The sequence below is a fragment of the Aulostomus chinensis genome, chromosome 12 (assembly GCF_037954235.1).
Source record: "Aulostomus chinensis isolate RoL2024-O1b breed Wild chromosome 12, RoL_Achi_v1.0, whole genome shotgun sequence".
In the NCBI taxonomy this organism is placed as follows: domain Eukaryota; kingdom Metazoa; phylum Chordata; class Actinopteri; order Syngnathiformes; family Aulostomidae; genus Aulostomus; species Aulostomus chinensis.
In genome coordinates, this window is record NC_141331.1 from 3,004,674 (window position 1) to 3,024,995 (window position 20,322).

The 20,322-nt window shown below is 49.0% G+C and overlaps 1 protein-coding gene across 1 annotated transcript; it reads right to left on the reverse strand.

Moving 5' to 3' along the window:
• Positions 1–5,587: 5,587 nt before the first annotated feature.
• Positions 5,588–9,923, reverse strand: LOC147251750 (leucine-rich repeat-containing protein 3-like). Its single transcript, XM_086221158.1, has one exon. The coding sequence runs from the start codon at positions 9,664–9,666 to the stop codon at positions 8,857–8,859; it is 810 nt and encodes a 269-aa protein (XP_086077284.1). The 5' UTR covers positions 9,667–9,923; the 3' UTR covers positions 5,588–8,856.
• Between the last annotated feature and the right edge of the window lie 10,399 nt (positions 9,924–20,322).

Consider the following 20,322-nt stretch of genomic DNA (forward strand, 5'->3'; position numbering starts at 1 on the left):
GCGGCAGCAGGATTCCTTCTCTTAACAGCGTTGCTAAAACAGTGTCGTTATCCAAGCTTGAAATGATCCATCAGCATCCAGAGACTTGGAGAGGTTTGGTGTCGGCTGCTTTCCTCCAGCAAACACTGACGTCTGGACACGTTCAGCGTTTCAGGGATTCAAAGCGTGACCTTCCTCATCTGCCCCCCCCCCACACACACACACCCACACACACCCCCGCCACCGCCCTCCAGCAGGCCCAAATGATGGGACTTTGCTTCAGTGCACTCCAGATGGCGTCACAGCCAGGAAGCTTTCCACCCCACAACAACTTTAATTGAAGTCCAGGTATCTCGTGTCCTTCGTAATGAGCGTCATTATAGAAACGTCTTCATGAAGGACGCTAAATGAACATCCAGGCTCACGCCAACCCCCCCCCCCCCCGAGCTGCACTGATGGTTTTATATCAATGAACTGATGTATTTCCTGTAGGAGGCGTCCCCCCCCCCCCCATCCATGTGCAGAGAATCTAGTTGTTGGATTTCCAGCTGTTAAAGAGACCCGAAAGAAGAAGGAGGGAACATTCATGGCGTTTATTTCTGAGATGCTAGAGGGAAAACACAGGAAGGAGCTCCGACGCGCTCATATTCCTGTCACTCCCACCCTGATAAACCGCCTGCGCCTGCCCGCTCGCCACTGTGAGGCAGTTTTGGAGTCATGCGCCCGTGTCCGTAAAGACAACTTCATAGGGTGATAAATCCGGCGCGGTGTTCGAGGCGGTCGATACTCCGGGTTATGATGAGCTCTCAGAAACTAAAAGCCACTTCCCCGCATGTAAAGTCTGAATAGAATCTCTCTGCTGAGTGACCTGAGCTCCTCCTCCCACTCTGGGAGAACGTCTCACCTCAGGCCACTGAGACGGTTGCACAGGTCGTCACGCACGGTCGCAATTCTCAGTCGCTGCAGATTCGCCAAATGAGTGAACGCACAAAAGCGAACCCTCCTGCTGTCAACGTGGAAATCCGCAGCTGCCCTCAGGTACGAAGTGATGCACGATAACAACTCCCGAGGGTTTCCTTTTATTTTAAATCTTTTCAGTTCATTTAAATGTTTCAGTTTTGTAAGAATACAAAAATAAAACCAACCAAACAAACAAGTTGATTAAATCTGTGAAAGTTCTGGTTTTGAGTTCTAAGAACGCCGAGGCAGGTTTTTGGTTTTGATGCTGCTTCTTATCAAGAGTGGCGGCGTTCAGAAGGTGACCGAGCCCCCGAGGGAGCCTGCGACTGAGAAGTAATCAAACTCGCGATGATGCGCAGCAGCTGTGCGACGAATCCGGAGCCGTGAAGGTTTGAGAAAGGCAGCCATCCGAAGTTAATTCTCTACAGTCTTCACCGACACCTCAGACGACTTAGAGGGACAGTTCACCCAAAAATGACCACAAAAAAAAAGAAAGAAAAGGATCTACTCAGCGCCGAGCTGCTGGAAGGTCGGGAGAGATTTACAAACCTTCAAACACTGCTGGAGTTTCCCTCCAAAAACAGACAATGAAACCACAGAATGTCTTTACCGCAACACCTTTACCTGCTCGGCGCTTTACTGCATCACCTGAGCTTCCACCAGCACGAATGAATCGGTCGTTTTAACTGTCGGGAAGTGGCAGGAACGAATCGCAGCCCCACCGCATCACCGGGGGAGCGCGGATGAACGATGTGATAGGAATCGGACGTTCATTCACAGCGGCGGGCAGAGTTGGAGGCTTTGTGGCATCTCCAGATTTAAACATTTGAATTTCAATTGTGTTTTTCTCTTTATCGTTCACGCGTGTGTGTGTGTGTGCGTGTGTGTGTGTGTGTGTGTGTGTTCTATTGATTCTCTAATCAAACACTTCATTAAAAGATTATTGACCCGCGGTCAACACTTGTTTGGATTAAAGAAGAGACAGGAAACGCTGCTCCAGCGCTCGTCGGTGTGAACTGAGTTCGGTGAGTAAAGATCTCAGAGGTTGTGGGCGGTGACGGAGCTGCGGGGCCCAACGACATCATGGCGATCACACTTAAGTGAGCAGACGACGCAAAGGACAAAACAGGCAAGAGGAACTTACCGAGGAACCAAGAAGAGCAAGGGTGGCGTCCTACAAGTGGACCGTTGTCACGCTCCTGATGGCGGCCAAGAGGGAAGGGAATATAAACCTGGTAAGTAGACGGATGAATGGATGAATGAACGGATCCCAAAAATCACATGAATCCCCTGCGTTGATACAAATGTTCCCACGTGAGGTTCCAGCCAGCGGTTCCGTCCAGGAGACGGCCGAGGCTGGAGGCGAGACGCCGTCCCCCGTTCTCATACACATCTCAGCAACTCTGAGGGAATTTCTTCCCATTTGGTTCAAATGTCCACTGAGACTCAAGAATGAACTCTAGATACTTCGGTGGTCAAAGGTCAAAGTCATTAACCGGCACATACGTGGTATTTCTACTTGTTCTGGATCCTGGCCTGTGTTTTTTTACTGTGTCCCTCCAGTTTTGTCCGTCTACATTTGGACTTCTCATTCTGTTTCCTGTTTGGTCTCCGCTGGGTCCTGCAGATCCACATGCAAGTCCATAGATTTCTGAATTTAACGAGTTCCAGATCTACACTCCTCCACGTGAGCCGGTCGATTTCAGACGAGAGATTCTGCTGTGGCGTGAATTCATTCCTGGAATTGGTTTCAGTCGCATCGGATTCACACTGAACTGGTTTCAGGGGGCATCTCTACCATCGGGTCTCCCTGTGAGAACATGTTGGGTTTCCTGTGTGGGAAGTGCTGGGCTGTGTTTGACAAGGGAATTTTAAAATGTTTTCACTCTGCAAATCAAATGTGAGTGTATAAAGTTGAGTTGTTATGACTTTTCCTCTAATGGATGATGGATGGATTAATGGATGATGGATGGATTAATGGATGATGGACGGATTAATGGATGGATGATGGATTAATGGATGATGGATGGATTAATGGATGATGGATGGATTAATGGATGATGGATGGATTAATGGATGATGGACGGATTAATGGATGGATGATGGATTAATGGATGATGGATGGATTAATGGATGATGGATGGATTAATGGATGATGGATGGATTAATGGATGATGGATGGATTAATGGATGATGGATGGATTAATGGATGATGGATTAATGGATGATGGATGGATTAATGGATGATGGATTAATGGATGATGGATGGATTAATGGATGATGGATGGATTAATGGATGATGGATTAATGGATGATGGATTAATGGATGATGGATGGATTAATGGATGATGGATGGATTAATGGATGATGGATTAATGGATGATGGATGGATTAATGGATGATGGATGGATTAATGGATGATGGATGGATTAATGGATGATGGATGGATTAATGGATGATGGATTAATGGATGGATTAATGGATGATGGATTAATGGATGATGGATGGATTAATGGATGATGGATTAATGGATGGATTAATGGATGATGGATTAATGGATGGATTAATGGATGATGGATTAATGGATGATGGATGAATTAATGGATGGATGGATTAATGGATGATGGATGGATTAATGGATGATGGATGGATTAATGGATGATGGATGGATTAATGGATGATGGATGGATTAATGGATGATGGATGGATTAATGGATGATGGATTAATGGATGGATTAATGGATGATGGATTAATGGATGATGGACGGATTAATGGATGATGGATGAATTAATGGATGGATGGATTAATGGATGATGGATGGATTAATGGATGATGGAGGGACTAATGGATGATGGATGGATTAATGGATGATGGAGGGACTAATGGATGATGGATGGATTAATGGATGGATGGATTAATGAATGGATGGATTCATGTATGATGGATGGATTAATGGATGATGGATGGATTAATGGATGATGGATTAATGGATGGATTAATGGATGATGGATTAATGGATGATGGACGGATTAATGGATGATGGATGAATTAATGGATGGATGGATTAATGGATGATGGATGGATTAATGGATGATGGAGGGACTAATGGATGATGGATGGATTAATGGATGATGGAGGGACTAATGGATGATGGATGGATTAATGGATGGATGGATTAATGAATGGATGGATTCATGGATGATGGATGGATTCATGGATGATGGATGGATTTATGGCAGATAGATGGAGGATGGATTATAGATGATGGGTGGTGCCACTCATTCTGAGAGGACGTCTTTTTCTGATTAAAAGAATTTTTCTCATCAGATTTACAAATCTCTGAACTCACATTTCTCTAAATCTCACTTCAGCAAAATAATGAGGAAAATATATATATACATACACATATATAATCATAATTCTATATACATAAATATATATACATATATATATACATACACATATATAATCATAATTCTATATACATAAATATATATACATACATATACATACATATATACACACACACACACACACACACATATATATATGTGTGTATGTGTGTATATATATATATATATATATATATATACACATACATACAGTATATATATTTCAATCTGAGATAAATTGACCTGTCCAGGTTGAAAATAGTGTGCAGTGAGAGAAATGGAGCATTTTCAGATTTTTAAACGAGTATAAGATGAAGGACTGTTTCTCAAGGGACAGAAATTTGAAAGTACACGAGGAAAATGTCCAAATCTCTTTTTGAAGTTAATTTGTTCAAAGTTTTATGTCCGGACAAAGAAGAGGGCTCTTTCCAACTTTTTTTTGTTGTTGTTGTTGGTTTTATTTTGTCTCTATATTTGCACAGTAAATCAGGAGGAATTTTAACGATTGGCTGAGAATTCTTTTTTATTTTAATTGCATACAGCTTTGACTCTTTACTTGTTCAAGTCTAGACAGAGCACTCATGGGATACCAAGCCTTATTACCATTACTTCTGAATAATGGTTTTGCCAAAAAAAGAAAAAAAAATAGTGCAATGAAAATAAAAGTTTTAGTATATTTAAAAAAGAAAACCTTATTTCTGTGTTGGCCTTTAAAACCAAAGCAGCAGGCAGAAGTTTATCACTGTTACTGAGCTCAGTAAACCGCCGTCGAATTGTTGGTGAGATAAACTAAAAAGGTATATTTGTCAAGCTGCTTCAAGTGAGAGGCTCATCCCACACCGTTCCAACATGAAACCGTCTCACGACAACAAAACGAGAACCACGAGCCGGCACAAATGAATTTCTCTACGTTTTTAACTCTTGAATTTTTCAGGCTCATTTCACATCCCTTTATTGTTGTTTTCCCTCCGTTGCTCAGATAATAATCTTTCTGTCAGTGACATTTGTTATCATCTGGGAGTGAAAAATTTGCGATACTGAATTCTGTGCCGCCACCGACCCCCCCCAAGATTAATTGTTTGTTTGAATCAAAGCAGTATAAATTAACTGATAAAGAAAGGGCAGGAAAATTCTGATTAAAAAGTGCAAGTGTTTCAGTTATTTCATGTGTTGACGTAGAGAAAACTGTGAGGGTTTGAACAGTCTTGGAAAATACAGTTTATTTTCAAATGCTGGTCCATTGAAATCCAGAAGACAAAACCTAGTGCACAGTAATTACAGAAACAGATAGAAAAAATAAATAAATTAATTAAAAACTGTACGATTACCACAGACAAGAGGACTGGAGCCCTTTCATTTCCGTCGCAGAAGTACAGCTCACAGGCCAGCTCCTCTACAGATGAAGAGACATGAAGGCGTCCAAACACGGGTGGATTGACCTAAAGATGTAGTTTTACAAAATAACACACAGATGGCGCGTGAACCCCCTCCTACTGCGGGAGTTGTATACAGTACAGACGCGACAAGTCGAAACCGCACAGACTTCTGTAACATAGAAACCTACAGCTGTAGAAAACATCTGATCCGATGCAAATACATCACACACGACTAAAAAACGAGTCTCCACCCACAGCAGGGTCAAGTATTGGCTGGAAATAGTTGTTCTTAACCTGCTTGGGCTACTTGGTAAATGTTGATTACCGTACAAGAGCAGGTGCTCGTGTTGATGGGCACAGGAAAAAAAAATCCAACTTTTCTGTCACTTGTCCTCCGGCACTCGTCGTTTTTGGGACACGGACACCATTGGAGGCGCTTTCAGAACCCAGCATGTTGTCGGTTACCGTCTAACCTTTGTGAAGCTCAAATACCGGTGCGATCCTTTCTACTGCTAATCCCACTCTGGTGTGGGTCGACACAAACGGCCCGAGTCCACCCCTCGCACAGTCCTGGTCTGGTGGGGTTTGATTACTCTGAGAACCGAATTCCACTTTGTTGTTTTCAAACCGAAACGGAAGCCTACGGGTTGTGGGATTAAATGACTTGGACCCCTACTGATATCTGCTGTGTTAGACATCTGGGCCAAGGGCTTCACTATGTCCAACGCTCAAGTCTTGTCCAGTAGAGTGAAGTCAGTTAGAAAACCTGGAACTTTAATCGAGTCGTTGCCACTTTGACCCAAAGGAATCCATGCATCTCCCCCTAGGGGCAGGCCAAGGACTCATGGGGTTACGTCTCCTTGCAGGCCTGGGAACGCCTCGGGCTCCTCCAGTCAGAGCTGGTCGATTTAGTCAGTGAAAAGAAAATATGGGTTCCCTGTTGGAAGTCCTACTTTCTTCGGAAATGAGGGCATTTCTGAATTTCAAAAGCCTTTTAAGAGGTTGTTGGTGAGAAGAGAAGTGTGAAGCTCAGTTGTGGTGAAGTTAAAAGTCTTGAGTTTGTGGTGTTGTGCCTTGCTAGCCTACCGTTAGCTGTGTACTGCTAACTAGTGGTGGGTATTTAAGGACATTTCCGTGGTCAATCATTGGGAAAATTAACACTCAGTTTTTGATTTTATCGTTATTGTAGTGGCTGGAGAAGGTGAGGTAGCTCTCTGCTGTTGAAGCGGTCCAGCAGTCAGTGATTAGTGCAACTTTCTCAGCTCTGGCTAACGTTTTGCAACGTAGTGAGTCTCTATCAGTCTGGTGACAGAAGGCATTATCAATGAAATTCATCAGATCTCAGAAACCTTTTCCTGCGATGATACTTACATCGTCTCAGTACATTTTCAGGTCACTTGGATCAACTTTCTCTGCCTGTTCCGCATGCGCGCATTGACTGTAACCAGGGACGGGTGTATCTTGGTGTAGATGCACATCATCGGGGTCGTTTTCATGTTGGACTCACACAAAATAAAAATCCCAATAGTTTTTTGTTGAAGGGATCCCATCATGCGGCTAACTTCTGGTTTTGGCTACAAAAATGCCTCATCCTGGTGGCAAGAAAGACTTAAATGCCTCAATTTTTTTTTTAATTTTTTAAAAATTTGGTCCACTTCTATACACCGCACTGAAATACCAAACCACCTCCAGCTGGATTTGCACTCGAACTGACTGAAGTTGTGAAAGCGCCTCAAGAGTCCGGACCACAGCCCATGCGCTGCACCCTTAGATAGCAACAGCTTGTGCATAATCCGGGGCTGACTGACTTCTGCAGTGGCTAGACTGGACAGGAAGAGGACTTGTCCAATTTGGTGCACAGTGCTATGGTGTAGAAGTCCCAGAGATTAGGCACTTGGAAACAATCAATTCCTCACCATCAAATCAGTAGTATGGCATGTTGATTCATCTGCTTGCTGTTGTTTAGGAAGAAACCAAGTGTTTCATGGTCAGACTACATACATACATTAAACATGACTTTGAGTTAGATATCCCGAGTGTGTTCAGTTCTTCCTTCCTCCACGTTCACATTTCAATCAGAAGAGAGGGTCGATCCCACAGGTGTCATTATTAAAGACAATGAAACCTTGGACGTTGTGCTGGAAGGTAATAAAATGGGGACCTCTCAACCCTCCTCTCTTGCGTCACCTGGTAATGGACGCGATCATCGTTCATGGCCACATCATTCGTCTCACTTTTGCACTGTGTTGCAATCCAATACAAAATGAATTCCAGTTTTTACGAAGACAATATTCTTCTCCCTTGACACAGTCAAACAAGGAGTAACTTGACATTGTTAAATCATCAAACATGGGTTACATTGCACTCTGGCTGAGTACCAGAATTATGGTTCCGTTTTTGGCACTGACCAAATATCTGTAACGCTTGTTCATTCATGAATGTCGCCTTGTTTTATTAACCTTCTATTACGTCTCCGAAGTCCGACGTTAAAGGGCCCATTCGTTTTCACTGAGGCAGCTTGTGGAGACGCTAACTTCCCAGTTGACCTACAAAAGCATCCCTGTGGCGCCCTCATGATTTGGTGATTTTAATAACAGCGTACCGGTTACTTCTCATACTTTGCCTGGGTGGTTTGAACGCTGACTTCCTGCACATTCAGCCTAAGGTTGTGATGGTTGAAAGGTGGTCATATTTGTTGCACTCCAAGTTGTATGAGAATTTTGTTTAAATTTCTTCCTCTTCAACGCCGGTCAAGTACAGAATTTCCTTCTTATTCCAAGTTGTGTCAGATCCTTTGCCTGGGTAGAGGAGAACCCTAATTTCCTTCATTTGGTTGATGAGAACTGCATGCAGGGTTTGGATGCGTAAATAAAGTACTTGTTAATACCTTTTTCAGACTCTATACATGAACTGACTTCCCTTCATCTTGACATAAGCAACCAAGTTACTGAGATACAGTGGCACCCCCCCCGGTCCAGATCTCCTCTCATGCGCATCATTGTTGCCCTGTGGATGAAGAACCAGGTTTACCTCTAAAATTAACCATTTAAGCACACAAAGACAACAAATAATGTCCTAAAAAACAGTGTTGATTTGTGTTTGAATGGGTTTCTGATGTAACCACAAACATACGGTGTCACACCTTTTGCTAGAGAACCGTGCTAATGGTGTCAAATTCCTTGCTGATCTGAGAGCTGCTGGGCAGTGACTTGAGGTACTCCAGGTGCCTCCTTGCATCCTCCTGATTGTGTCTAACATAGTAGATAACGTACGCAATGACCATGGTGAACCACCCGAACATGGTGACGAACATAGCTACATCGGTGGTTTTGTGGTGAAAGTTGCAGAAGTTGATCCCTGAGTCCAAAACCTGGATGACCGGTTTGCCGGCGTACGCCTCCTGCACCGCTGTGTGGCAGATCACCTCGTTGACCGTCTCAGGGTCCAGCCGCAGTTCCCTCAGAACCTCCTGTAGGGCACACTCACAGTGCCAGGGGTTGTTGGAGAGGTTGATCTTTGCTCTGAGGCGAGCAAATGCCTCTTTAGGGACACTTTGGATGTGATTGTTTGCTAGATCAAGGACAAGGAGGCTGTCAGAAACCCCTTGAAATGCTCCGACATCCACAGTCTCGATGTCGTTGTTTGACAGGTCCAACTCCTGAAGGTAGTTCAGCTCTTTGAATACGTGATTTGGGATGTGGGTTATGTGGTTAGACGCCAAAAGTAGAACAATCGTATCTCTGGGTAGGTCAGATGGGATCCTCTCCAGGTTCCGGGACATGCACTGGACCACCGTCATGCCGCTCTTTTCGATACAGTGGCAGCTTGTGGGGCATGCTGTCACAGGCGCACTTGAGAGGAATATTCCAAAGACCAAGCACCGTAGGACAGCCACGCCGCCGCGTCTACGGGACCGTCCTGGCACATCAGGCTCCGTTAACTCCTGCATATTCAGCATCAACCTCAGGGTCCTCTCAGGCAAAAGCGCTCATGTTTCACCTGACTTTGAAATTAAACGCTGATAAAAGCAGCATCATTCAAAAACGATAGCTTATTCACGCAGACGAGATAATCCCAGGGGATGTATCTGATGGTGGTCTAAGATAGCGCTGAAAAGAGCTCATCCAAAAAACAACAACAAAAAAAAAAAATCCAGCAGGAGACTGTAATTTTATTCTGAGGAAGTTGATAGCTTCAGCATGGGGGGGGGGGGGGGGGGGGTGGCCAAGCAGCACTGCAATCAATACATCACTGGAAAAAAAACAAAGAAAATGAGGTTATACTCTTGAGCAGAAACAAACATCTGTAGCTCTTGGATGCAGCAGGCGTTGCTCTCATTAGCGATGCAGCTAATCCAGACAGTAACTGATTCATTCTCTGGATGCACAATTGCCTTTGTCTTCTGAAATTTCGCTGAGTAAATGCTATTCCCACAGTGTTTACAGAACACATAATGTGATTATTGAGAGGAATCCATTTCACTCCAGCAAATCTCATAAAGCAGCAGCCACATTCATGGGTCATCGCCAGCATCCTCTGATCCAATTAGCCAAACATCATTGTGCTCCGCTACTATAAATATTACACACTATTATTTTCTGGTGCTGGAGGTACATACACCAGAACTACTCGTTTTTTTACTGACCTAAAAGTGTGTGTATTTCATTTTAACATGAAATAGCTCTGAGTGTTTCTACCCTGAATGGCCATAACCGTCACGTTGAGCGTACGCATTACGGATGGCGTCTCTGTCCAGTTTTCCCGCACTTGAATCTGTTTTTTCCCCTCCCAGATGCTTTAAGATGTTGTTGTTGTTTTCCCCCCTCCTCCGACCGCAAACATTCATCTTTTTTGCTTTCTTAAATCTCAGCTGTAGGTTCAGGCCACGGAGGAAGGAGTGTTTTCCGGCAGAAAAAACTCAATTAACAGCTCAACTCAGAAGTCTGGGGATGGTCCGAGTGGATCCAATCAATCGGTGCACTGGAAAGTTTGTTTTCTTTGAATATGAAATGAACTGAAAAAAGAAGAGAACAGAGGAGGAACCTTTGGTTGGACACGTCGCTGTTCTGCAGCACCGGCTAGTACTGGACATGCCGCAGTTTGGGACGACGGCGGCGGCGGAAACGGCTGGTTAGTCAGCTGAGTTGAAGACGCGCCGAGTCCAACATGCATTTCCTCTTTTTAGAGAAGAAAAAGAAGAAGTGAACAAGTTAGAGTTTTCACATTTTTCAGCTCCCATCAACACCGTCTCACGTGATCCTCCTACACGCTACGGAAGCTTCAGCGAAGCCTCGATGGAGTCGACCATTGGGGGCGCAGGCTCAGGCGCTGGTGGGTTGTTTTTTTTGTTTTTGTCGTCGTTTTCATTCAGAAAAAAGGCGACTGAACGCATTCTCCTTGTTGTTCTTTCTTAAGGAAGAACAAAGCTCCTTAAAATAAAGAAGTCCCAGTAAATGTGGGCTGAGGGAGCAGCTCGCTTCTCGACACCGTGACTTGGAGAGACATTCAACATCATTGGACTGTTGGATTGAAACACTTTCATTGGCGTGAGGGTCGCCAGTTGACACTCGCCGCCGCCTCCGTGTGGTAACCCCCCCCCCCCCACCGGCTACACAGAGCGACTCACGTCTAATAGCAAAGCTCCAATACTGTCCCGCAAGGGTGCAGCATCCACAGCTTTGCTCCGCCCGATGGTTATGATTGGCTTACAGAAATACGAACAATCCGGAGCATTTTTGAGTTTCCGCTCCAGCAGAATAACAACGGCCTGAAGCTTCTGAGTCGGTGAGACTGAGCACGTGCAGGAGCGTGTTGAGGGGGAAACGCTAGCGAGTGCCACTTTTACAAGCGTTCATGATTCTGATGATGGATTAGAAGAAGAAGAAGCTTTGTATCTGTAAACCAGCCAAGGGCTCGGGGACGGTGGACGCTGGGCCAGCAGGAGCACAGCAGCGTTCAGACTGTGCACCCCCCCCCCCCCCACACACACACACACACAGACACACCGCCGCCGTGTTTGAGGTCATCGCCCAGTCCCAATGTGTCTTCTTATTTCTCTCATCAAGCAGGAGGCCTCACATGATTCTTAAATGAGCTTCTCATGCTCAGCAGGAGGTGTGTCCCCTGCACACACACACACATACGCCAACACACACACACACATACGCCAACACACACACCAACACGTGCACACACACACACACACATACGCCAACACACACATACGCCAACACACACATACACACACACACCAACACGCGCACACACACCAACACGCGCACACACACACACTCCAGCGCTCACGACCCTGCAGTGACGTGGTGGCAGCAGTGCATCATGAAGTCCTGCTGGATCTGTGGTCTCGCAGTGCTGTGACGCACTGACACCTCCCTTTGCTCTCCTCCTTTCTTTTTTGGGGGGGAAGCAGGCACCAGATGAGCTCCAGTCCAGCTCCCGGACCTCCTCCCTCCTCACCCCTCAGCTCCCGGACCTCCTCCCTCCTCACCCCTCAGCTCCCGGACCTCCTCCCTCCTCACCCCTCAGCTCCCGGACCTCCTCCCTCCTCACCCTTCAGCACTCAGACCTCCTCCCTCCATCACCCCTCAGGTCCCGGACTTCCTCCCTCCATCACCCCTCAGCTCTCGCTACCTCTTCCCTCCATCACTGCTCAGCTCCTGGACCTCCTCCCTCCATCACCCCTCAGGTCCCGGACCTCCTCCCTCCATCACCCCTCAGCTCCCGGACCTCCTCCCTCCATCACCCCTCAGGTCCCGGACCTCCTCCCTCCATCACCCCTCAGGTCCCGGACCTCCTCCCTCCATCACCCCTCAGCTCCTGGACCTCCTCCCTCCATCACCCCTCAGGTCCCGGACCTCCTCCCTCCATCACCCCTCAGCTCCTGGACCTCCTCCCTCCATCACCCCTCAGGTCCCGGACCTCCTCCCTCCATCACCCCTCAGCTCCTGGACCTCCTCCCTGAACGTGTATGTGCTGTGCAGTCTCTTAAGTTCTAGGAACTAGTGAGGAACTTGTGGAGGAACTCACGCGGACGTCGGGCTCCTCTCACGTTCACATCCGCGCAGAGGAAGAACAATCTTCAAGTCCAACCATCCGCGTCACGGCGGAGTGACCAGGCGGCGGCAGCGGCAGACGGGGAACTGCTCACACCTCCGGGAAGAACGGTTCATGTCTCCGGCGGGGCTCCGTTTCACGTCCCCGGTCACAAACACAAATCCGCTAGTGAAGCACCGGCATCACGCGCCGCTGTGTCCCCGGACCGACCGACCGACCGCGCGCTTTTTGGCGGCACAGGGAGTGTGTGGCGCGCGTGGATTGGAGCGCCGTTCCGTTATAGTGGGGCTCTCCTCCTCCTCCTCCTCCTGCTGCTGCTCCCGCCCCACCTGTCTGCCCCCCCCCCCCACTCCTCCCTCTTCGTTCTCTTTCAGTGAACGGTTCTCCTGGGAGCAGAACGGAGTCTGAACATTCAACACGAACGCCTCACGTCAGGATCCTGCCTCCTCCCACGTGCGAGTGCGTTTGATAGGAACTTCCGAACTGCGTGGTCAGGGGGGAGCAGGGCGCGAGCGCAGGGACTCAGGACGCTCATTCACCTGATGACATCCTGGGGAGGTTCCTTATCTTGTGGCCACAAATTGAGAAGGTGTGGGAACGAGTTGTGTCTTGTTGCAGCCAAAAAGATCTGAATCCAACATATTGATGCTCTCTCTCTGCCCCCCCCCCCCCCCCCCCCCCCCACTCGGCGGTCACTCTGGGCTCCGTGAACCAGATGTTGGAGTTCCTCACCTGGTGACCTCCCCCAGGTCGCATCCTTCCCTGTAAACTATGGATTATTGTAATCTCGGACGGAGTGGGGGAGGAGGAGGAGGTGTGTGTGTGTGTGTGTGGGGGGGGGGGGTGAGTTTTATTGTTCTTATTTTTTATTAAACGCTACATGAACTTGCGTCTGCGTGGTGAGCGGAGCTCTGCCATTAATCACTGCTTCATTCGTCACCACTCCTGTCTTTTGTTTTTAATGCAGTTTCTTTTTTTAAGCGTCGCTGCTTTTTTTATATCAGGTGGTCTGCTGGCGCTGAGCGCTGCACACGGGACAAATAACTGATCGGAGTGAAACTGCAAGAACCTGAAACGGCCAAAGGACGCGGAGGGAAGGTGGCTTGGTTCTCTGATGTAAAAGTGCCAGTTCTAGTCTCTGAGGTTCCACCGCCACGGTCCGTGCTCGGGGAGCCTGGTGGCAGCTGGGGCCTCCTGCACCTGGAGGAGGTCAGTGTCCTGGACCAAAAAAGAGAAACGCATTATCAGTGCTATTGATTTAGCATTATTACTAAGCGTAGTTAGCGTTAGCAGAGGTGAGAGCTGTATGTCGGAGCTGTCAATCAGGTGGAGCTAATGGGTCTTAGGGGCGGTACCACTGGTCCTCGAACACTGGAGCAGAAGAGGAGACTTGAGTGGCGGCAGGTGGCGGAGCAGCGCCAGCAGTCGGCTCACTACTGGCAGCGGCGGCGTGGCGCCCTTGTGCTTCTCGGCCTCATGGATTTTGTGTTATGTAAAGTCTTTGCTCCATTTAACTTGAGAAGAGCTCCCAGAATCAGATCTGCTCTGGTTCTCTGTCCGACCAGCTCCTCCTGCAGGTGGGGGTTCTCTCTGTCCGACCAGCTCCTCCTGCAGGTGGGGGTTCTCTCTGTCTGACCAGCTCCTCCTGCAGGTGGGGGTTCTCTCTGTCCGACCAGCTCCTCCTGCAGGTGGGGGTTCTCTCTGTCCGACCAGCACCTCCTGCAGGTGGGGGTCTAGCACCTCGTGCGACGCCCAGGACCCGCGATTCCTCCCTCAGCCGGCAGGTCTGGTTCTTTTTCTCCAAACTTTCCCGGGAGAGTTTGGTTTTTGCTGGGCTCCATTCAGCACTGTTGTCTTCCCCCCCGTGTGGGAGGGCTCAGCAGTGGAGCACCCTCAGCCTCCGCCCCTTCAGCCGTGACATCATCCACAGGTTAAAACAGCTTCAGTTCCTAATCAGGCGTCAGTCCGCATGAAATGACACCAGAACACCTTCACAGTGCAGGCTGATGGCGCTCAGAGACGGAGATGAGCCCAGAGACAACGCCCCCCCCCAAAGGGATCCTCCTCTCAGGGTCCACCTGAACGAGATTCTTCTGATCTCAGTCCGGCTGCCGCGTCTTCATAGGGGGGTTCCCATCCCCGGCGCTGATCTGATCTTAACGTATTTCCTCTTCGATGAGGCTCCGTGGGCCGGCTCAGAACATCTGCATGAATCAAACATCCACCGCTGACGAAGAGGAGCTGGCCTCCGTGTCGGAGCCTGTGTTTGGAACCCTTGTGTTGGGGGCGGCGGTCAGCGCGTGTGAGCGCGCTCAGATAAGAGGACGTGGGTTCTGAACGCTTACCTATCAGCTCCCTGCAGCAGAGGGAAGTCCTGATTGTCATGAAGTGAGCAAAATGAGTTTCCCTGCATGCCAAATGAAGTTTTTCCAAGATTCATTTGATGTTCCGTTCGCGGTAAATTGGCTGCCAGAAAATCTCTCCGCTCGCGGTTGTGTGATGTCAGAGCCGCTTCCTGAATTTAAACCACTGTCGTTAATTTAACCTCGATGGATGGCGTCACGGGTGTCACTTAAACAGGCTCAAATCAGTAAAGGTTCCAAGCCGGGAGACGCGCCAGGCAGGTGTAACTAGTTACATGTACTCGATTACACCGGGGAATGGCGGGGGCGTGATGCGCTCTGGCGTCCTCTGTCCGTCCCAGTCTCATTAACAGAAGTGGACTTCTCAGGGGCACCAGAATTCTAGTGGTCAAAGGTCAAGGTCACTCCATGTGATGTCACGATGACACACAGCCACAACGCCATGAGGGAATTTCTTCAATTTTGCCACAGACGTCCACTGACACTCGATGATGTCATGGAGAGGTTAAAGGTCGAGGTCGCTGTGACAGCCGAGACACTTTGCTGAACACTTTTACTCCATCGGGTCGCTCACTCCAACTTCCTCTGATGCGTTCGGCGGTTAATGAGGTTTCTGTTGTTTACATTCAGCTGAGCTCACTGGCGTGATGATGCAGCGGCTGGTCACAGCGGTGCGAGTAGACCCGGAGCGCGCCCCCCTTCCCCTTGAGTCCAGCTCCAGCCTGAACGCCGCTTCCGTCCCCTGCAGGAGATCCACATCCTGGGTCCAGTACCCAGACTCCCGCGACCGCTCCGGCGCCCTGCAGCAGTGAGAACGCAGGACTGGACCATAACACCGACGCCATGTTTGGAACTGGAGCTGAACCCTGAAAAGGTTCGATTCCACCAGTGGGAGCGTGAGTTCCTTCGGTGTATTAAGATTCTGTCCCCGAGCCAGCGTGTGAAGACCCCAGTGGACCCGGACCCCCCAGGAGAATCAAAGTGGGAACCTTGTGCACGGGTTTGTGTGAGTGCAGGTGAGATCTGCTCTTCTGCGGACCCTCCGGACCCTCCGGACCCTCCAGACCCTCCGGACCAGAGTGAGTGTTTCCCTCTCAATTAATTACTGCAAAATTGTTTTTAAGGACATTTTTCTTCTTCTGTGGGACGACCCCCTGACCCCAATTGTGCATCTTTCCGTGTTTGTGTCCCTGTTCTCCAGTACACCAGGCACCCGGCCACGCCGCCTCTGGTCGCCATCCGGGATTAATTGGGTTGCATTTGCTGGGTTTGACTGACAGGCTGCGTTAACGTATGAAACACAAATGGACCCCGCCCTCGTACCGTCCATCCCATGCTGCCGCTGATCCCCACTGATCCGTCATTCACTCGGCCACAGCGCAGGAACCCAGGCAGACGGCGGCGGGCAGAAATGAGCCAAATTAGAACGAATGTGCGCCGCATACAAAAAGGCAGGACCAAGAGATAAGAGGAGCAGCTGGAGGTGGGGTTTTATCTTCCAACACATCTGCCGAGCTCGACGAACCTCACGCAGATGCACACGGACGTTCACACACAAATGTGATCTTTTGTGTGGCGGGATAAAGGGTCACCATCAGGACCACCAGTGGATTCACTCGGCGAAAAACACAAACTTAAGTCAGAAAGCAGGTGGCGTGCGGCAGGCAGATAAAGGAGAGCCAAGGTCAGGAGTGGGGGACATCAGGCACGGACCTGCAGAGGTGCAGCAGGTTTCCCGTGTCAGCAACTTGCGCTAACTGTCCTCAATCAATTGGAGGGAGCGAGTCGGGGAACTGGGGGGGTGGGACGGGTGCAGCTCTGCATCCAGATGAACGTCAGCCCGCTTCATCGTCACATCTACTCCGTATGATTTATGTGGCCCCTGCAGAACCCCCTCCCCCTCCCCGCCCCCCGCGTCTGGAGTCTCTTTCCGTGTCTGTGTCCTAAATGCATGTTGAGGGACTCTGGAATAAGACGGTCCACATTTGTGCCGTGATTAAGATCCAGGAGCCTCTGATGATCGCCGTCTATTTACATTGTGTGGAATTTAGAACCCATTTGACTGGCCGGTGCCTCCCACCGCCGCCGGGACCACCAATAACGGCTCCAAACACAAAACACACCCATCCAACTCTGCAAGGAGCCCGGGGCGCTGCTGCTGATGCTCCACCAGCTGGCTGCTGCCACCGACCGCGTGAATGTCACATCAACGCTGGGTTTGTGGGAGTTTTGATGTCAGACTCAACGCCGTTTCTTCGCTTGGCCGCAGGATGGCTTGTGTGTATTTGCTCCTCCTGAAGCGATGCGAGGCGCTGCGGTGGTCAGCTGCCTGTTGACATACACTTTAAGCATCTTTTCACTGAGACTTTGGATCTGAAATCTTAAGTTGTTTTACCTGGAAAAGCTGCTGACGCAACGTTATTCTCAGCGACGACCACCCACTGCGGTCAGCCAATGAGCAGCGGGGCCCAGCTAGCATAGCCACGTAGCCACGACACCCAGAAACGAGCCCCTAGCTCAGACCTTTCTACTGCAGTTCTACTTGAACTACATCCTTCGTCACTTTTGAGCTAACGCATCCCGCCAGCCCAGCCTGCTCATGCTAGCTGGCCTCGCTGTTAGCCTGCCCATCCAACCAAAACAATGACAGCGGTGGAGTTGAATACGCCTGCAAAGGATGTTTGTCGTGTTGACCTTGAACTTTGACCATCAAAACCTTTTCACGTCACCCCTGCGTCCTGGTGGACGTCTGGACCGCGTATATGAGCCCCCTTGAGCACCTGGAGCGCCACGCGTCAGGCCCACAGCGGCCGCCAGAGGGAAGACGTACCAACATCGGTCCCCTCGTCACCAAGACCTCCCCTCCTGTTCAAACGTCCCTCAGCGACTCTGCAAGTCCTCATGACAAACGACCCTTGGCAGCTGTCCATCCCTTCAGCTCGCCGTTGCCCACTTTCTCACCAAAGCGCATCACTTTGGTCTCTGCTATAAATTAAATTCATGTTTTTTCCTGAAAAGGGGGTCAAAATACTGATGAGTGGACCCTGGAAACAATTCATCACCATTATGAACTCAGCGTAGCAGTGAGTGAGGGAGCAGAGGAGGCTAATAGCACCCACAGAGGCGGGGGTGGTGGGGGCTCCCTGATTAGGCCTGGTGATGAATCTAGATCTGTTTGTGTGTGACAGGCTGACTCGTGGTCAAACCTGGACTCCATACGTGGTGGCAACCTGATCGATCAGCGGCCGTCGTGCCGGTCCTCTCCAGCGCTGTCGTGCGTGATGAAGGATCTTTTACAGCACGTGAATTCTTATCCGGCTGCACGTTTGCAGCCGGGAGCAGGGACGTCGCCATGGTTCCCAACACACACGTGGGGGGGGGGGGGGGGGGGGGGGGTAAATATTCCAGTCTCGTGTGAGTCACAGACCTGATTCCAGCTTTCAGGATGGACGTGTTCATGGAGTTTTTAAGTTGCTGGTTCATTCTGAACAGACGACTCCACTTGCCTCAGAGGTTAGAGTGATTATTGAGGTTAATGACCAAACTGCAGCCAGACGCACAGCTTCATTCACCACAAAACCCTAAAGTTTGGGGGGGAAGCGCTAATCTGACCCCGAGGCTGGACTCCTCCCTCACACGTGTCTCGCTCTGAGGCGGCTGAGTCGCGGTGCCACACGGTGGAAGTGATTTGACGGAGGAAATTCTTTTTTAATGATGGAATCATTACGGTTCAACCCTGAAATCTCCTGAATAGCCGCTGATAATCGTATTCATGCTCAAAAAATGAAGGACTTAAAGCACCGGGATGTCATTCTGTTTGGTTTTCTAAAGGAATAATAAAATCGCTGCATCAGCATCCTCGGTCTGACGGCCCTGACATGTGACTGAAGCCGCCTGCTATTGTAGCGATATCCACGAAAGACACAGGGACCAGCAGCACCAGCGAAAGACCTTCAGACAAACCTGGAGCCTGGATTTGTGTCTTCTTGATGATGTCATCCACCACAGCGCCATGATGTCTCACACCTCACCATCCTTACACACAATCGGCTGTCTGGAGTTGGCGATGATGCTCCCCTCCCTCCTGCATCACTCCCGTGTGACTCCAGAATGCAGAAAGAGCCGGCCACGTATGTTTAGCTCGGAGCTAGTAGCAACAGGCTAACAACTCCTCGCTAAATATACGTGGCCGGCTCTTTCTGTATTCTGGAGTCACACGGGAGTGATGCAGGAGGGAGAAAAATGTCTGCCATGAGGTCAGGATGCCCGTGTGCGACCACTTGGAGGGCAAAATGAGCTTTTAGGCTCATTGATCAGTGACGGAATGTTCCATCTTTTTGGTGAAAGGTCTTTTTGTCCCACTGTGAAGCTTTTCTCTGGGTGTTCCAGCTTCCTAAAACAAGGGACTATAATTATTGAAATTAAACGGTTTTGCAGGTCTGAATGGTTGCCTGTCTCTAACCGGTCTGGTAACTTGTCCAGAACCCCCCCCCCCCCCCCCCCCGCTAGTTAGCTTAGCGGCACTGAATGCTAGCAATGGGGGATGTTTCTGATAAAATAGCATCTCCTAATTTTATAACAGTATTTTTTCCCACAGCAAATGTTAGAAACAACACAAGTTATATTGATACAGGCAAAGACTGATGGGGAAAAGGTGTTTTTTGGATTTTTGGGATGTTTGTCTCTACTTCCACACTGCTAGCCTTTGAAGCAGCTAAGCTAACTCGCGGCTATCTGACCGGAAGGCTCTTGAACGATAGACAATGAGGGTATTCCCCATTAAGACAGCGAGTCACTCCAAGAAGCTCTTAACTTTTGTCCATGCAAACATGATATCAGTAATCAACGCGTCTGCTGCGATTAAGAGATCCGACGGAGGGGAAGCCGAAGCTCCAGGGACTCTAAGCTATAATTATATTCTCATTAGGAGCTGCTCTCATGCCTCCAGCCGCCGCTTCTTCCAGTGAAAAAGCTCTTTAGCTCTTTTGTTGTCCGGCTCTAAATGTTCTCCAGCAGATGAACTTAGACGGTCGACATGAAATATTTAGCAGCTGAAGAGCTTAACATTTCCCCCAGAGGAAGAAACGTAGCCCGCGGAGAGAGAGAGAGAGAGAGAGAGAGAGTGAGAGGCCATTTAACCCAGAGTTTCAGAGTGCCACTTCATGTCCGTTCAGCTGCAG

Coding starts and splice junctions, on each gene's coding strand:
- LOC147251750 (XM_086221158.1), bottom strand. CDS start 9,666: ATGCTGAATATGCAGGAGTTAACGGAGCCTGATGTGCCAGGACGGTCC.